General features: G+C 42.7%; 1 protein-coding gene across 1 annotated transcript in view; it reads left to right on the top strand.

Annotated features, from left to right (window-relative positions):
* Positions 1-19,326, top strand: part of POLQ (DNA polymerase theta) — a 444,612-nt gene that overhangs the window by 382,733 nt on the left and 42,553 nt on the right. The window contains exons 25-28 of the mRNA XM_053705140.1: positions 15,501-15,685; positions 16,817-16,928; positions 17,208-17,332; positions 17,598-17,745. Of these exons, the coding sequence (XP_053561115.1) occupies positions 15,501-15,685; positions 16,817-16,928; positions 17,208-17,332; positions 17,598-17,745 (570 nt within the window). The remainder of the gene's footprint in view (positions 1-15,500; positions 15,686-16,816; positions 16,929-17,207; positions 17,333-17,597; positions 17,746-19,326) is intronic.

Genomic DNA, 19,326 nt, shown 5'->3' with positions numbered 1-19,326 from the left:
CTAAACACTGTTCTAAAGTCTAAGAAGGGAGACAAGCATGCTAATACTCATAGCGCTATTAGCCCTTCTGAGACATCTACTTCTCAGGAACCTGGTCCCGAGAGATAACTACCCTTTATACATTCCCCGCTCCACATGCAGTTCCCTATGGCTCAACTAATCCTCCATCTGGAGGGGGCTTTTTTCCAGCGAACTTTACCGTGCAGTTACAATCGGCGTCTGTGGCCCTGAGTACCTTACCTCGCTCTAACAAACACAAGAGAAAGGTTAAACATAGTTCTCCTGACCTAGAATCATCTAAATATTTGTCGGATTTAGCTACTATATCCCAGCTATCCGAGGATGAGTTAACCTCTGTAGCTTCAGAGGGTAAACTTTCTGAGTTGGAGACTTACGTTTCTAAACCTCCTTTAGATTTAAAATTGAGCATCTGTGTTTTTTTTTATTAACCCCTTAATGACCAGACCATTTTTCAATTTTCTTACCCTTAATGACAAAGGCTATTTTTACATTTCTGCAGTGTTTGTGTTTAGCTGTAATTTTCATCTTACACATTTACTGTACCCACACATATTATATACTGTTTTTCTCGCCATTAAATGGACTTTCTAAAGATACCATTATTTTCATCATATCATATAATTTCCTATAAAAAAAAATATAAAATATGAGGAAAAAATTGAAAAAAACACACTTTTTCTAACTTTGACCCCCAAAATCTGTTACACATCTACAATCACCAAAAAAACCTATGCTAAATAGTTTCTAAATTTTATCCTGAGTTTAGAAATACCCAATGTTTACATGTTCTTTACTTTTTTTGCAAGTTATAGGGCCATAAATACAAGTAGCACTTTGCTATTTCCAAACCCCTTTTTTTCAAAATTGGCGCTAGTTACATTGGAACCCTGATATCTGTCAGGAAAACCTGAATATCCCTTGACATGTATATATTTTTTTTTAGAAGACATCCCAAAGTATTGATCTAGGCCCATTTTGGTATATTTCATGCCACCATTTCACCACCAAATGTCATAAAATAAAAAAAAAAGTTTGTCAAATTTTGTCACAAACGTTAGGTTTCCCACTGAAATTATTTACAAACAGCTTCTGCAATTAAGGCACAAATGGTTGTAAATGCTTCTTTGGGATCCCCTTTGTTCAGAAATAGCAGACTTATATGGCTTTGGGGTTGCTTTTTGGTAATTAGAAGGCCGCTAAATGCTGCTGCGCACCACACGTAAATTATGACCAGCAGTGAAGGGGTTAATTAGGTAGGTTGTAGGGAGCTTGCATGGTTAATTTTAGCTTTAGGGTAGTGTAGTAGACAACCCCAAGTATTGATCTAGGCCCATTTTGATATATTTTATGCCACTATTTCACCGCCAAATGCGAGCAAACAATTAAAAAAAAAATTCATTTTTCACAATTTTAGGTTTCTCACTGAAATTATTTACAAACAGCTTGTGCTATTATGGCACAAATTGTTGTAAAAGCTTCTTTGGGATCCCCTTTGTTCAGAAATAGCAGACTTATATGGCTTTGGCATTTCTTTTTGGTAATTAGAAGGCCGCTAAATGCTGCTGCGCACCACACGTAAATTATGCCCAGCAGTGAAGGGGTTAATTAGGTAGGTTGTAGGGAGCTTGCAGGGTTAATTTTAGCTTTAGGGTAGAGATCAGCCTCCCACCTGACACATCCCACCCCCTGATCCCTCCCAAACAGCTCTCTTCCCTCCCCCACCCCACAATTGTCCCCGCCATCTTAAGTACTGGCAGAAAGTCTGCCAGTACTAAATAAAAGGAGTTTTTCTTTTTTTTAATAAAAAAAAATAAAATGTTTTAGCTGTGATGGACCCCTGCCTTAGCCCCAACCTCCATGATCCCCCCCCCCCCCAGCTCTCTAACCCTCTCCCCTACCTAATTGCCGCCATCTTGGGTACTGGCAGCTGTCTGCCAGTACCCAATTTGCCCCAAAAACAAAAGTATTTTTTTCTCTTTTTTCCATTATTAATGTTTTCTGTAGTGTAGCAGCCCCCCACAATACCCCAACCCCCTCCCAGATCCTTATATATTTATTTTTTTAAAATCTTTTTTCTCCCCTCTTCCCTCCTCATTGGTGTCAGTGGCCAGCTAATCGCGCGCGCACGCACGCACGCTCCCGGCACCCGGCGTGCACATTGCACTTACAGGAACCGGATGCCGGGTAGCGATGGGCCGCCCACCCGCCTCCCTGTTATGCTCCCACCCACCAACGAACGGCACCATCGCTACCGGTGCAGAGAGGGCCACAGAGTGGCTCTCTCTGCATCGGAGTCTTCTAAAAAGGTATTGCAGGATGCCTCCATATGGAGGCATCACTGCAATACCCTGAGAGCTGGTGGAAGCGATTGCGATCGCTTCCAGCACTCTGTTAGACAACTGACGTACCAGGTACGTCTATTGTCATTAACTGGTTGTTAATGCATGACGTACCTGGTACGTCAGTTGTCATTAAGGGGTTAAAGGAGGTTCTGTCTACTCTAGAGGTTCCAGAGGCTACACTCCCTAAGGAGCCTAAAATCCATAAATTAGACAAGATTTATTAATATAGGATGGTCCCTCTGACCTTTCCTGTGGCAGTTAAGATGGCGAACATTATTAGTAACGAATGGGAAAGAGTGAACTCCCCCCTCGTCTACTTTTAAAAAATGATTCCCGGTCCCTGACTCTCAATTAGATTTTTGAGGCTCCATCCCAAAGGTGGATGGCTCTATCTCCACACTAGCTAAGCATACTACTATACCTCTGGAGGATAGTTCTTCTTTTAGAGAGCCTATGGATAAAAAAATGTAAACTTTTCTGAGGAAGATGTTTCAATATACAGGGGGGGGGATTTCAACCGGCGGCAGCTGTAGCCATGGTCGCTGGAGCAGCTACCTACTGGTGCGACACTCTGTCGGAGCTCATTGAGGTGGAGACTCCCCTCGAGGATATTCAGGAGAGAATTAAGGCACTGAGAATTGCTAACTCCATCTGTGACGCAAATATGCAAATTATTTGCATAAATGCAAAGACTGCTGGCTTTGCGGTTCTAGCCTGCCGGGCTCTCTGGTTGAAGTCTTGGTCTGCGGATATGACTTCTAAATCCATATTCCTTTCTCTTCCCTTCAAGGAAAATATTTTATTCAGTCCAGGGCTATTCTCTACGGTTACCGCATGGAAAGGTGCCTTCTTACAGCAAGATAAGAAGAAAAGGCCTAAGGGACGGCAACTGTCTAATTTTCGTTCCTTTCGTGCTGACAAGTTGCAACGACAGCATTACTCTTCCAAGTCCGAGCAGTCCAAGAGTACTTGGAAGCCCACTCACTCCTGAAATAAGTCCAAACAGACTAAGTAGCCCGCTGAGAAAAAATCGTCATGAAGGGGCGGTCCGGGATTGAATCGAGTAGGGGGCACACTGTCTCTCTTTTTTTCAGATGCTTGTACAGGATCCTTGGGTCCTGGAGGTTGTAGCTCAAAGATACAGGATAGCTTTCAAGTCTCATCCGCCCAGAGGCAGATTCCTACTCTCCAGTCTTTTGACAAAACCAGAAAAGAGGGCTGCCTTCTTAGGTTGTGTATGGGATCTCTCCTCTCTAGGAGTAATTGTCCCGGTACCTACAGCAGAAAGAGGTTTGGGGTTTTATATGTGGTTCCAAAGAAGGAGGGAACTTTTTGTCCAATTCTGGACCTAAAGTACCTAAACAAGTTTCTGAGCATTCCCTCTTTCAAGATGGAGTCAATACGGTTAGTCCTTCCTCTGGTTCAGGAACGACAGTTTATGACCACAATAGACCTGAAGGATGCATACCTTTATGTTCCGATTCACTGGGAACATGTTCAGTTCCTGAGGTTTGCTTTTCTGGATCAGCACTTCCAGTACATAGCTCTTCTGTTTGGCCTAGCTACTGCTCCAAGAATATTTACAAATATAGCCGTTGCCAGAACACAAGGTTTTGCAGTAGCACCTTACCTGGTACAGACACCATCTTTTCGTCTAGTGGAAAAACATTCAGAGTCCCTTCTCAGTCGTCTTCAAGCACATGGATGGAAGATAAACTTGGAAAAGAATTATCTTACTCCAAGTACAAGGGTGCATTTCCTGGAAACTATACTTAACTCCATATCCATGAGAATATTCCTCACAGATCAGAAACGTTGCAAGCTAACTTCTGCATGTCTTGCCCTCCAGGCTTACTCGAGACCTTCAGTGGCTCAATGTATGGAGGTAATCAGACTCATGGTGTCCTGCATGGACATCATTCCTTTTGCCAGATTCCATCTCAGATCCTTGCAGCTATACATGCTGAAACAATGGAAAAGTGACCATTCAGATCTGTTGCATCAGATTGTGCTGGACAGACTGTCGAGAAACTCACTCTCCTGGTGGCTCTGTCCAGATCATCTATCCCAAGGCACGTGCTTTTTGAGACTGTCCTGGGAGATTGTGACTATGGACGCAAGCCTTTCTGGCTGTAGAGCCGTTTGGGGTGCCAAGAAGGCACAAGGTTTGTGGACTCAGGAGGAGTCCTCCCTTCCGATCAATATTTTGGAACTCCGGGCAATCTTCAATGCCTTGAAGGCTTTGGTCCCTTCTGGGTTCATCCCAGTTTATCAGATTCCAATCAGACAATATAACCTTGGTTGCCTATATCAACCATCAAGTAGAAACGAGAAGTTCCTTGGCAATAAGAGAAGTATCTCAGATACTAGAGTGGGCGGAGACTCACAAATGTACACTCTCAGCTATCCACATTCTGGGTATAGACAACTGGGAAGTTGACTTCCTCTGCAGGCAATCCTTTCACCCAGGGGAGTGGCCTCTTCACCCCGAGGTGTTTGCAGAGATATGCTGTGGGTGGGGGACGCCGGAGATAGATCTTATGGCATCCCGCCTCAATACCAAGCTTCCCAGGTATGGGTTGAGGTTGAGGGATCCTCAGGCGGAATTGATAGATGCCCTATCAGTACCATGGAAATTCAGACTCCTATATCTTTTTCCTCCATTACCACGTCTCCCTTGTGTGGTGGCTCGCATCAAGCAGGATCGAGCATCTGTGATTCTGCTTGCTCCATCGTAGCCGCAAAGGACGTGGTTTGCGGATCTGGTGAGGATGTCCTCATCTCCTCAGTGGAGGTTACCTTGTCGCAGAGATCTGCTGATACAGGGTCCTTCGTTTATCAAAATATAGATTCTCTGAGGCTGACTGCGTGGAGATTGAACGCTTAGTCTTAGCCAAGAGAGGGTTTTCTGAGAGTGTTATCGACACTCTGGTTCAAGCTTGTAAGCCAGTTACTCGTCGTATCTACCATAAAGTGTGGAGGACTTATTTGTACTGGTGTGAAGAGCGTAGTTTTTCCTGGCATAAGGTTAAGGTTGCCAGAATTTTATCTTTTCTCCAGGATGTACTGGTAAAGGGCCTATCTGCTAGTTCCCTAAAGGGACAGATATTGGCTCTGTCGGTGTTACTGCACAAAAGATTGGCTGAGCTTCCGGATGTGCAGTCCTTTAAGGCTCTGGCTAGGATCAGACCCGTGTTTAGATCTTGGGCTCCGCCTTGGAGCCTTAATCTTGTTCTTAGTGTTGTGCAGCAGGCCCTGTTTGAGCATTTGCATACTGTTGACATTAAATTGTTATCTTGGAAGGTTCTTTTTTTGTTAGCTATTGCCTCTGCGCGCAGAGTTTCTGACATTTCTGCTTTGCCATGTGATCCCCCTTATCTTTTTTTTCATGCTGACCAGGTGGTTTTTACGCACTAAAATAGGGTTCTGGGGGGGCGGAGCCGGCAGCTAAACTGGTAGGAAGTGTGGAGACAGAGCTCTGGCCACAAAAGTGATATTTTAGCTCATATAACCTGCTAAATACAGCGAAATTGCCCAAAACATATCTAGGGCAGCTACTACAACCACCCGGCACTGTTTCTTGCTCGTTTTTGCAAAAATTTACAATCGCAAATAACACCCGCTTGGGAGCTCCAGACCATTTTACAGGAAAGGCCGCAGTCGCGGCCTACACCGGCACACGCAGTTAAGCCTTCACTGGCGGAATTACACCTGATTACTGCAGGACCATCTCCTTGAACCACCGGACTACCAAGCACACTGGGAGAGGTGAATATACTGGTTAACAACCAGTTTTTTATGGTACTAGAAACTCAACACTCCTAACGGCATCCCACGTGGCAGTTTGTAAGTAACCAACAACTTGCTTTTTTTTTTCTTTCTTTCACTGAGACATTCAATTCAGGTTCCTTAGATTTGGCTTTATAGCCATCATTCTACCTTCTGTTGAAGCATTGTATACAACTGCTACCTCACTGCGATTTTATTTGAATAAGCCTTACAACTCTGTGAGTGGCAAATGGAAACCATTACTTTAAATCTTCACACACTCTACTGCCGCTCTTTATAATGTGAAATCCTCTAATTACCAGTGTGTAGACTGCAATATACCTCATTTATTTTGCCTTCATATTTGGACACTTTGCTCTATACTGATCCTCCACACGCCTAAATCAGATAACATTAGCCTCTGTGCAGCAAAAGCTCTCTTACTGACATTAAGAAGAACTGTGCCCTTTTTTACAAGTTACTGTACAGCTGTGTATTTTTCTTTTTGGAAAAGACCCTCAGTGCCAAAATTGAAGGCGAACATTATTCTAAAGTACTGCTGTAATACCAGACTTCATTGATTCCCAGGGCCAGATTTGACACCCTCCTCCCTTTCCCGCTATCCTCAGTGGTGACGGGTCATATCCCATCTCCTTTTTCCCGCTTCGCCCAAAAGGGGGCACTCCCTCAGGAGGGTGCCATACATGATTCCTGACCCTGAGTGACAACTACCCCAGCGGAGGTCTGGAAATCATATATTACACCAACAGCAACATATGTGAAACACAAGAAACACCTTAAGAGAATCAACAGCACTCCTCTACCTTAAAATGTGCTGCTAATTGTATTGCCTAAGGGGAGGGGAAGCCCCTCAGGCTCCGGATCCTACTACATATACACATTACTCTGGCTCACTCTGCAACATCAGTATATAAAATTTTGATCTTCTAGCTGTGTCCTGTGCTCTTAATTGTCAGGTGTGCCATTTGAAGTCCTGAAGATGGCACAATCCAACAAACGGAAACCAAAGCCGGTAGGTGGCCCTAAAAGGACTGTAGTGGACCATTTCAATCCTATGATATTATCTACGAATGAAGATTCACAAGATAGCACTAATACCTCAACACATGGATCAGATTTAGTATCCAATACCCTCCAAGCCCTCCAAGATGCTGCCCCAACAACTGTGACACCTTCGTTTATTTTATCATCTTTGCAAACTTTGCTTGAGGCACATCACTCCTCTTTTCAGTCCCAAATAACTGCCTCGCTGGCTGAGATGCGGCGAGATCTGACATCTACTTCTGAAAGAGTGGACACAATTGAGAGGAAGCAGGAAGACATGATAGTTGAACAGGGTAATGTCCTAGCATATGCCCAGAGTTTGGCGGAACAGCTTATTATGCTAGAAAACAAAGTGGCGGATGCTGAAGACCGATCCCGCCGGAATAATCTACGCCTCAGGGGGATCCCTGAAAGCATATCCTCTAGTGACTTGGTCACCCACCTTTCTGAATTTTTCAATCATCTGGCACCACCGGCAAATCCAAATGAGGGACTCATTGATAGGGCACACAGGGCTCTACGCCCTAGAAGCCTAGCAACTGATAAACCAAGTGATGTCATTGTTCGGCTACACTTCTACACATACAAAGAGAGGTTAGTAAGAGCCTCTATGTCCAAACCCACCTTGCCTGAACAATTTCAGGACATTAACATCTTTGCCGATCTCTCTCACCACACCCTCCAGCAGCGAAAGTCTTTTGGAAGTTTCACCAAGTTTCTTAGGACAAACAACATAAAGTATAGATGGGGTCATCCGACCAGACTTTTTGTTCTCAAGGACAACCAGCAGTATATTGTTACCACTCTTGAACAAAGTCACAACCTTCTGCAAAAATGGAGTGCCACATCTTCATCTTCACCTGACACTCCACTACAAAGCTCTTTGAACCCTATGGTCCCACAATGGGGTCCTTTACCCCAAAGACCATCCAGTGACTTAGCTACAACTACTCAGGCACGAGCAGATGACGATGACTGCACATGAGGTATAGGGGTGGTGGAGCATCTCCACCTCCCCACTGCTCACTAACCACCTGTCAATATATTTTACAAGTGACTTTCCATTGCTCAATGTTTTCTCTTTTTTTCCTCCTCCTTAGGTTTGATATATGCAAAGTATTTTATTTTAAAGTGTATATGTGTCTACTCTCTATACTACTCACTATCTTTTTGTTCTTTCTTTCCTTCTTTTTTCCACCCTTTTTTTTTTTTTTTTTTTTTCTTTCTCTTTTTCCTCTCTCTTCTCTTTCTCTTTTTCTTCTCTCTTCTCTCCAAGTCTCATCTCCTACTGGGGATAACTTTTCCTATTTGCTATGGGGGCCCGGGAAACACCTGAGCTTTTAAGAGCACATTTCTACTCTCTTATTGTTAGTATGCTTTGTTTATCTAGAGCGTGAGATGGCCGCATAATGGAGATGCAACACTGAATGCACCATTTTGTGGTGACCTCGCTTTCATATGCATTGTTCTCTCAGACTTGTCATTTACTTTCTAATCCACCTAACTTACAGATGATGTATGCTGTGTTGTATATGCCACTTGTGCTTCACGGTACCTCTTTCGGTGACATCCTCCCCCATCTATCTTACAATGGGTTCGGGCATTGTCTGCCGCCCGCAACACCGGGAGGTATCGTGCTCTCCAACTGGCATAATAGTTCTCTAGTATTTAATTGATAGTGCTTGAAGATGCCGTGAACTCACTGCAGTGTACAGATTATATGTTGTTTTTACCATAGCAGTTATTATATTGTTGGGTACTACAAAAGTTTACTCGGTTGGCGGGGCGGATACATTCCGCCAGCTGATGGCCTAATATATCAATACTGTTGATGTTTTCTTACATTGTACTACCTTTTATATGTTGTATGGTTATGTGGAGCCACATCTTGGCTGATATATTTTGCAATACCTGGGCCATCCTGTGCTGCATGCTTCCTCCACCATTAGCATACTATAAGTCCCATCTCCTACTAGATGGGTTGATGAACTACCTGCGATTTTCGGGATGTGGAGGTGGGGTGCTGAACAGGGGGCTGGTTTACCCTTTTGCTTTAGATTCTCACTGTTATGTTGATGTTTAACATTCACTACTATTGCATTAATAGATTTGGTCCGAAATTGATGCTATTTCCTCCCACTCTCCCCCTCTTCTCTTCCCCTTTTTTTTTTTTTTCTCTCTCTCTTCCTTTTATCCCATTTTGACCCTCCCCTTTCTTTTCTACCCACTCTGTCAATCTTTCCCCCCTGGATCCGGAGCCTGTGTGTGTACTTATCCCTCCCTCCTCTCTTCCATTCACACTTTACTCTTTCTTTCCCCTGTCAAGCTCTCCCAATGATGCGGATTTAATAACTAAATTGCCAGCTGGAACTGGCTACCACTCCCCCCACTTAAAGTACTCTGGAAACGTATTCTAGAGACTGCATACGCAGTTTACCTTGTTTATATACCGCACCTTGTACTCTTATTTGACTGTTTGTACGTTTTAACTTGAATATTGTTTGTACCAGTATTATTTTCTTTTATTTATGAGACTGTGTTGAATTGTATTTATCCTAAGCAATCCTTTTTTTTTTTTTTTTTTTCTTTCCCTCCCCTTTTCCTCTCTTGTCCTCCGCCCTATTTGTCCCTTCCCCAACTACCCACCACTGTCCTGATAATCCACCCGACCCCAGTCTATAGCGAGAGGACGCACATTTGTAACTATGCCATACTGTTGTGTCACTCACAATGTGAGAGGACTCAACTCTCCGACTAAGCGCAGTCTCTGCCTTAGATCTTTAGCCAAGGCTCGGGCCCACCTGGTTTTCCTTCAAGAGACCCATTGGGTAAAAGGTACAAAGACACCCATCCAGTCTAAATTGTATCCGATAGTTGAAACTGCCAGTTTCTCTCAGAAATCAAGAGGAACGGCTATCCTCATACATAAAGATGTCTCTTACGAGAAAATTTTTGTTGACTCTGACCCTCAGGGACGATACTTGATTCTAGTCTGTAAACTGGACGGTGCGCTGTATACGCTAGCCTCCTACTATGGACCCAATAAGCAACACATTCGGTCTCTACGCAAGTTTCTCCAGAAACTGGAGACTCTGCGTCAGGGCCTTTTGCTTCTCGCTGGGGATTTCAATCTTATATGGGACCCCAATCTGGATAGACGATCGGACACCCCCCGCAAATTCCCTAAGCCAATGGCTGAACTATCGCACCAATTTCGACACTTAATCTACCGCTTCAACCTATTTGACATCTGGCGTGCCCTTAACTCGACTGCTCGGGATTATACTTATTTCTCTCCAGTACATCGCTCATATTCGCGGTTAGATTTTTTCTTCTGTGACCCGGGTCTTCTGGATGGTGTGACTCATACTTGGATTCCTCAATGCCCATGGTCCGACCATGATCCTGTATATATTAATTTACGATCCTCCATAGAACTTCAACGAGCGGCAACATGGCGCTTGCATCCTCACTTGTTTTCCAATCCTGGAATGGAGGCTTCCATTGCTGAAGACATTACCGAGTTTCTAGCTTCTAATGACAATGGTGAAGTTGACGACTTCACTTTATGGGCTGCACTGAAAGCATATATCCGAGGGTCGTTTATAAAAATAGCAGCAGCCGAGAAAAAACGCAAAGGAGAAACCCTTGCACAACTTACTATGAGCCTCCGAAAGATTTCTGGGGAACATAAAATGAACCCCACAGATACACTGTCCAAGCAACTAGTGGATCTTAAGGCCCGTATAGTACAGTTGGAGTCCGAGAGGACAGCCGTGAGACTTCTACGGCTTAAAGAAATATACTACCACAAGGGTAATAAAGCTGATAGATTATTGGCCAATAGGTTACGCCAGAAAACGGCGGCAGCACGCATCCCCATGCTGAAGGTAGATGGACGGTGTGTTATAAAACCCACAGATATTGGCAATGCTTTTGCAGATTACTATGCCGCCCTCTATAATCTACAACAGGACGGCTCAATTAGCCCTCCAACATCTGAGAATATTGAGACATTTTTAGCCTCGCTGAACCTCCCTTCGGCTCCCCAAGACTGCATTGACTCTTTGCAGAATCCCATTTCACTAATAGAAATTTAAAAAGCTATAAAATCTCTTAAGGCCTTTAAATCACCAGGACCAGACGGCTTCTCTGATCTATTTTATAAAAAGTTTCAAACCCAACTACTTCCCATTCTAGGACGTTTCTTTACGCTAGCAAGCGAACGGGGCACCTTTTCGGCCGAATTTTTACAGGCCACTATCATTACTCTCCCGAAACAGGGAAAGGACTTGACCCTTTGTGGCAGCTATAGGCCGATTTCACTGTTGAACCTAGACGTTAAGTTGTACGCTAAGATTTTAGCCTCGCGCCTCAATTCTTTACTACCAGCGCTGGTCAGACCAGATCAGGTGGGCTTTGTCCTACATCGGCAAGGCCCAGACAATACAAGACGTCTCCTGAATGTCTACCTTGAAGCTCATGGTTCCCACTTGCCCTGTGTCACCCTGTCGTTGGACGCCCAGAAGGCCTTCGACAGGGTGAACTGGAAATATATGTTTGCTGTGCTGCGGCGCTTTGGTCTTCCGGAGCCCTTCATCACGGCAATCGCGGCTCTTTACTCAGGGGTCTGGGGTTTTGCTCCAGAACTTTCTCAATAACGAACGGCACGAGACAAGGATGTCCAATGTCCCCACTTATTTTTGCCCTCATGATGGAACCCTTAGCCGAGGCCATCCGGTCATGCCCCTTAATCCGAGGGGTATGTATCCATCACACGGAGCAGAAGACTGCTTTGTTTGCAGACGATCTAACAGTGCTTGTGTCGGATCCTATTACTTCTCTTCCCCATCTATTTTCCCTACTGAATAAATTCTCCTTAGTCAGTTACTACAAGCTAAATGTCCTCAAGACTGAGGCGTACGCTATTAACATTTCAGACGGGACTCTTAATGAACTGAAACGCACTTATAAGTTCGTGTGGTCTACGACTCATATCAAACATCTCTGGGTTTATCTCTCACATAGTATTCCGAAGATGATAGAATTGAATTTCAATCCCTTATTGTCAACTATTGAAAAATCGACCGACACTTGGAATGTCCCGTCACTGTCATGGCTGGGTCGAATCGCAGCCTTCAAAATGAGCCTCCTACCAAAGCTTACCTACCTATTCCGCTCCCTACCCATCCCAATTCCTAGATCTACAATTTACAAATTCCAACAGCTATGTATCAAATTCATTTGGCGCAATAAGGTTCCGAGACTTGCTACTAATATTCTACAACAACCTCTTCTGGCTGGTGGGGCGGCTGCCCCCAATATCCTAAAATACCATGAGGCTGCCAGACTCTCTCATGTAACCCAATGGAAGCTGCCGTTGGAGAGTCGATGGGCAGAGATTGAACAAGCATCCCTCCCGGCTGGATTCACCCTACAAGATCTAGTGTGGATCCCTAGACACTCTAGGACGCCAGCCCTCTTGACTAATCCTATTGTCAAATCAAATTTGCAGTTTTGGGATAAGGTTCGCAACCTTTCGACCGTAGCGCCGCATCCCTCGCCATCGCATTCCCTTAGGGGGCTGCTATTGTCATTGCCAGACTCCCATCCCAACTTATGGCTCGCTTTGGGTTTGACTAGAATAGCAGATTTCTATGCAGGGGATAAGCTACTAAACTACCAGGACTTTCTTCGGAAGTTTAATCCGCCTCCTCGATTGCACTTTGAATTCTGGAGACTACGTAGCCTTCTCCTCTCGTGGGGCTTTGGTGCGGGCCCACTGAGGTCTAAAACCGCTTGGGAAGTTCGCTGGGATTCTATGACATCCCCCGGTAAACTTCTGTCCATCTCGTATCTTACACTCATGAAGCCTCCAGTTTTCTATAAATCCCCTCCAGTACGGCGATGGGAATCTTCCCTGATGGTTTCAAACGAGCCACAACAATGGCGGATGGCTGTCCAATTAACCAAGAAAGCTATACACTGCATAACCCTGTACGAGTTATTTCTCAAGGTTATGCTACAATGGCATATGACTCCTATCCGTTTGTTTAAAATCTCGGCAGTCAATTCACCCAAATGTTGGAGGGGCTGCGAGGAGTTGGGAACGCCCCAACATATTTGGTGGTCTTGCAGTCAGATTCAGCCGCTTTGGCAAAAATCAATCCGATATTGCTCTTCAGGGAATATCCACTTACCTCTGTCCCCTAGTTCATGCCTGTTCCACATCTTGCCTAGGAAATTGACTCTACCTCAGAAATTATTCTGTATTTACCTATTTCTAGCTGTTAAATTAGCTGTAGCTCGTATGTGGCTGCAACGCACTGTCCCTTCGTGGGAACAGGTGATGGACATACTGGATTTTGTTAAAAGAATGGAGTCCTATGTCTCCCATGTCCATGTGTCCACAGACCTTCAGTCCCAAATTTGGGCACTTCGCCCAGAGTAATTCCCCCTACAAACACTTTGGGGACTTTAGGTTCCTCGGGTTAGTTGTAGCCGTTGCTACTTATATCCTCCTGCCCATTCCCCCTTTCTTTCCCTTATCTGAACCCTCCCAATCTCTCCCGCTCATATCCCTTGTCGGTGTATACCTCCCTCCTTTTTTTTTTTTTTTTTTTTTATTTATTTCTTCTCCTTTTTGGATAGCTTGACACAGTTCCTTTTTTTTTCTATGTATAATCTGGTTAACATTTCTGATTGTCATATTCTATGTTTAAGCTATAATTTTGGTATGAACATTTATGATGATGAAACCTCTATACACTAAGGAGTTTGCTGACTTATATGGGTTATTAATAATATGGGTCTTTTTTCCACAACAAATGGACTTTTGCACCCTCCCATGGAGAGGTGGGAATAAGATCATTGACCAACAGACACCGAACATGGACTTAAACATCCAGCATTCTCTCTCTTGTGTTCCTTATTTTATATGATTGTTTTATATAATACTACCTCTGGTTAATCCTGTTATTCCTGATGTATGTACTATTGATATGTATGTACATGCTTTTGATGCTCTTATGTTCATTTATCTTTTAAAACAATAAAAACTATTTAAAAAAAAAAAAATAGGGTTCTTACCTAAGATGGTGTCAAATTGTAATATTAATCAAGAAATTGTTGTTCCTTCCTTGTGTCCTAATCCTTCTTCAGCGAAGGAACATTTGCTTCACAATCTAGATGTGATTTGTGCCTTGAAGTTCTATCGTCAGGCTACTAAGGAATTAAGACAATCTTGCTCTTTGTTTGTCATCTATACGGGGAAGCGTAAGGGGCAGAAGGCTACTACAACTTCTCTTTCCTTCTGGTTGATTAGTGTCATCCACTTAGCTTATGACAACAGCCTCTTGAGAGGATAACTGCTTATTCCACTAGAGCAGTGGCTTCCTCTTGGGCTTTTAAGAACAAAGCCTCAATGGATCAGATTTGAAAGGCGACTACCTGGTCTTCCTTACACACTTTTTCTAAATTTTACAAGTGTTTGCTTGGGCTGAAGCAGCTTTCGGGAGAAAAGTTTTGCAGGCTGTAGTTCCCCTTAAATAGGTCCGCCTCTTTTTTTTCTGTTCCCTCCCGTTATTCATTCAGTGTCCTCTGGAGCTTGGGTATAGTTTTCTCAACAGTAAGGAATAAAGTAGTGGACTCTCCCTGACTTATGGAAGGAAAACATAATTTATGCTTACCAGATAAATTAATTTCCTTCCTGGCAGGGACAGTCCACAACCCTGCCTGTAATTTATGTTTTTGATGGGCGGCTCCCTTTTTTTTATATTTTTTCTTCTGGCACCTTTTATACCCTTTTGTGTCTCCTACTTTGTCTTGTTCCTTCGGCAGAATGACTGGGGGATAGGGGAAGTGGGAGGGATATCTAAGCCTTTGGATGGGGTGTCTGCCTCCTCCTGGTGGCCAGGTGTTGTATTTTCCAAAGGAATTTATCTGGTAAGCATAAATTATGTTTTTTCAACAAAGGATATCAAGAGAATAAAAAATGAAATAATGGAAGTAAAATGGAAAGTTTGTTTAAATTGTGTTCACTGTCTGAATCATGAAAGGAAGAAAGTGATTTTCATGTCCCTTTAAAATTATTCTACCTTTATACAAGTACTATAATGAAATATCATTGGCTGAATATGTGTTTAAATGAATCCCAGCATTGATATCCTTACCCCAAATGAAGCTCCAGTTGTAGGTGATAAACACATAAGAAGAGCTTCCATTAATGTGCACAATAAACAGATTTGTAATCAGATTCTTTGCATTTACTGCCCAACATGTTTTTTAACTGCTAAATGTGTGTAGGGGGACTGATCCTGGCTGCAGATTACTCCCAGCTGGAACTACGGATTCTCGCTCATCTGTCCAAGGACCGGCGGCTCATTCAGGTCTTAAACAGTGGGGCAGATGTTTTCAAGAGCATTGCAGCTGAATGGAAGATGATTGACCCGGAAACTGTCACAGACAACATCCGACAACAAGCTAAGCAGGTCGGTCTCCTACAGGAACTCACATTTTATCTTTAGTTCTATAAATGATACGTTATCTGGGCCAATACTATAACTTCTCAGAAATAATAGGGTGCAAAGAATTCGAATTCACTAAATCAGGAGCATTGAAAAACCTTGTGGAATTCATGTTCCTGATATGAATGAACTATTTTAGTATAAATGAGGAGGAACTAGAGCAATGTTATTATACAGCAAAAGCAGGGAAAATACATATCTGTATATTGCAGTGTTTCATTTTCCTTGACTAAACTTTCTATTATGATGCATTAGCATTATTATAGTACAATAGGTAGAACGTCCTTGTGGTGCCCAATTAGAATTTTGTTTGTAGGTTGAAGAAACCACAAGGACTTGTTTGGAAATTCCTGAAGACGGAGACTTTTTAGATGAATGCCGGTGCTTATCTTGTATAGCAGATGATGTATCATTTAGTCTAATATAATTAAAGAGAATGGCACCTCAAAAATCTAAACAAATATATATATAAGTAACGAAGGCGCTGGGAATAAAAACTGACTCCACTAGTCAAATAATTAATATATTAGTGATTCCCACACTCAAACAATAATCAAAAGAACACTGTTTAAGAAAAAAAAAAAAAAAAAATACAAAATACATTTTTATTAGACTTCCATAAAAAGCATTGTGTATTGTAAAATACACAATAAACTGCGTGTCCTCAGTAAAATTAAAAAACATATAAAGACCGGTATACCCCAAACACTGTATATATCATCATATAAGTTTATACAGTGTTTGGGGTATTTGTTTTTTTAATCTTACTGGTGACACCCAGTTTATTGTGTGATTTACAAATGTTACTTGGATGCTTTTTATGGAAGTCTAAAAAAAATGTATTTTGTATTTTTTTGCTAACACTGTGTTCTTTTGATTATTGTTTGAGTGTGGGGATCACTAATATGTTTATTATTTAGTGTCAACTTGCTAGTAACATGCAGAAAAGCGGGTAAATGGTTTACAGCGGTATTATCAGGGTGCATTTAGTATGAGATGTCCCGATGCACTCTCTATTGTCACTAGCCTTGGCACATCTGTCCAAAGTCCCATAGAATAGAATTCATTAATAATGATAACGTTTCCTTGTGACAGATCTGCTATGGAATTATCTACGGAATGGGAGCCAGGTCTCTGGCACAGCAGATGGGAATTGAGGAGAATGATGCTGCCTGCTATATTGAATCCTTTAAAGCCAGATACACAGGTATGTGACTCTCAGTATGATATTATGTGTATGTCTGTCTGTGCTTGGCGCTAGTTATGACGGCAATGCTCAAAATCAGCCGTATGTGAGGGAATTCATGAGTTAGGCTGTGTCTCTAAGCTAAATTGCAGAAGAGCGCAGGCAGAGGATATTTTTATGCACTTTTGTTAAAGGGCAGTATTTGTCTGTATGTATAATGCGTGTGCGTATATTATAAATTATTATTGTATTGCTTGGGAAAAGAGTTTACTCCATTTAAGTGCATCTTACCTTGCTCAGGTATTCACAGGTTTTTAAAGGAGACCGTGAAGAACTGCTCTCGTGATGGCTTTGTACAAACTATCTTGGGCAGACGTAGGTATCTTCCTTCCATCAAGGACTCCAATCCTCACGCTAAGGCGCATGTAAGTGGGAGTGAGTTTGTTATGGTAAATAATGACCACTAAATCTCTTAGCCTAATATTCACATCGGTAGTTAGAGTAATTTAGTCTTCTGAAATATGCAAACTGCACGGAGATGTTGCATTCTAGTCTACCACCTTCTCCTCCCCATTGATATCACTTCCTTCCCTCAGTAATACATACTGCAGCACAAGCACCACATGGGCCGTCTGTTAAATGGCCACTTGCTATAGATACTAAGGGAGACCATCTTGCTCTCTTTTTCAGGCTGAGCGTCAAGCTGTGAACACTACTGTGCAAGGATCTGCAGCTGATATTGTTAAAACAGCAACAGTGAACATTCAGAAGCGTCTTGAAAAGACTTTCCCATCCATGCCAAAATCCCATGGCCACCTTGTACAGACCTCCCTGAAAGGTATCTCCATCCAGTGTAAAACGGAACAGTTTTTTCACAAGTGTAAACCTGAATGCTTAGTATAAAGCAGCAGTGAATGTACCACACTCAATAATGCTGAGCGATTAGTATAGAGCAGCATAGCAAGTGTACACCACTCATGTAATACTGAGCGATTAGTATAGAGAAGCATAGCAAGTGTACACTACTCATGTAATACTGAGCGATTAGTATAGAGAAGCATAGCAAATGTACACCACTCATGTAATACTGAGCGATTAGTATAGAGCAGCATAGCAAGTGTACACCACTCATGTAATACTGAGCGATTAGTATAGAGCAGCATAGCAAGTGTACACCACTCATGTAATACTGAGCGATTAGTATAGAGCAGCATAGCAAGTGTACACCACTCATGTAATACTGAGCGATTAGTATAGAGCAGCATAGCCAGTGTACACCACTCATGTAATACTGAGCGATTAGTATAGAGCAGCATAGCAAGTGTACACCACTCATGTAATACTGAGCGATTAGTATAGAGCAGCATAGCAAGTGTACACCACTCATGTAATACTGAGCGATTAGTATAGAGCAGCATAGCAAGTGTACACCACTCATGTAATACTGAGCGATTAGTATAGAGAAGCATAGCAAGTGTACACCACTCATGTAATACTGAGCGATTAGTATAGAGCAGCATAGCAAGTGTACACCACTCATGTAATACTGAGCGATTAGTATAGAGGAGCATAGCAAGTGTACACCACTCATGTAATACTGAGCGATTAGTATAGAGCAGCATAGCAAGTGTACAGTACTCATGTAATACTGAGCGATTAGTATAGAGAAGCATAGCAAGTGTACACTACTCATGTAATACTGAGCGATTAGTATAGAGAAGCATAGCAAATGTACACCACTCATGTAATACTGAGCGATTAGTATAGAGAAGCATAGCAAGTGTACACCACTCATGTAATACTGAGCGATTAGTATAGAGCAGCATAGCAAGTGTACACCACTCATGTAATACTGAGCGATTAGTATAGAGCAGCATAGCAAGTGTACACCACTCATGTAATACTGAGCGTTAGTATAGAGCAGCATAACAAGTGTACACCACTCATGTAATACTGAGCGATTAGTATAGAGCTGCATAACAGGTGTACAGCACTCATGTAATACTGAGTGATTATTATAGAGCAGCATAGCAAGTGTACACCACTCATGTAATACTGAGCGATTAGTATAGAGCAGCATAGCAAGTGTACACCACTCATGAAATACTGAGCGATTAGTATAGAGCAGCATAACAAGTGTACACCACTCATGTAATACTGAGCGATTAGTATAGAGCAGCATAGCAAGTGTACACCACTCATGTAATACTGAGTGATTAGTATAGGGCAGCATAGCAAGTGTACACCACTCATGTAATACTGAGCGATTAGTATAGAGCAGCATAGCAAGTGTACACCACTCATGTAATACTGAGCGATTAGTATAGAGCTGCATAGCAAGTGTACACCACTCATGTAATACTGAGCGATTAATATAGAGCAGCATAGCAAGTGTACACCACTCATGTAATACTGAGCG

This window comes from Bombina bombina, chromosome 3, assembly GCF_027579735.1.
Source record: "Bombina bombina isolate aBomBom1 chromosome 3, aBomBom1.pri, whole genome shotgun sequence".
In the NCBI taxonomy this organism is placed as follows: domain Eukaryota; kingdom Metazoa; phylum Chordata; class Amphibia; order Anura; family Bombinatoridae; genus Bombina; species Bombina bombina.
This window is presented reverse-complemented; position numbering and strand designations above follow the sequence as displayed.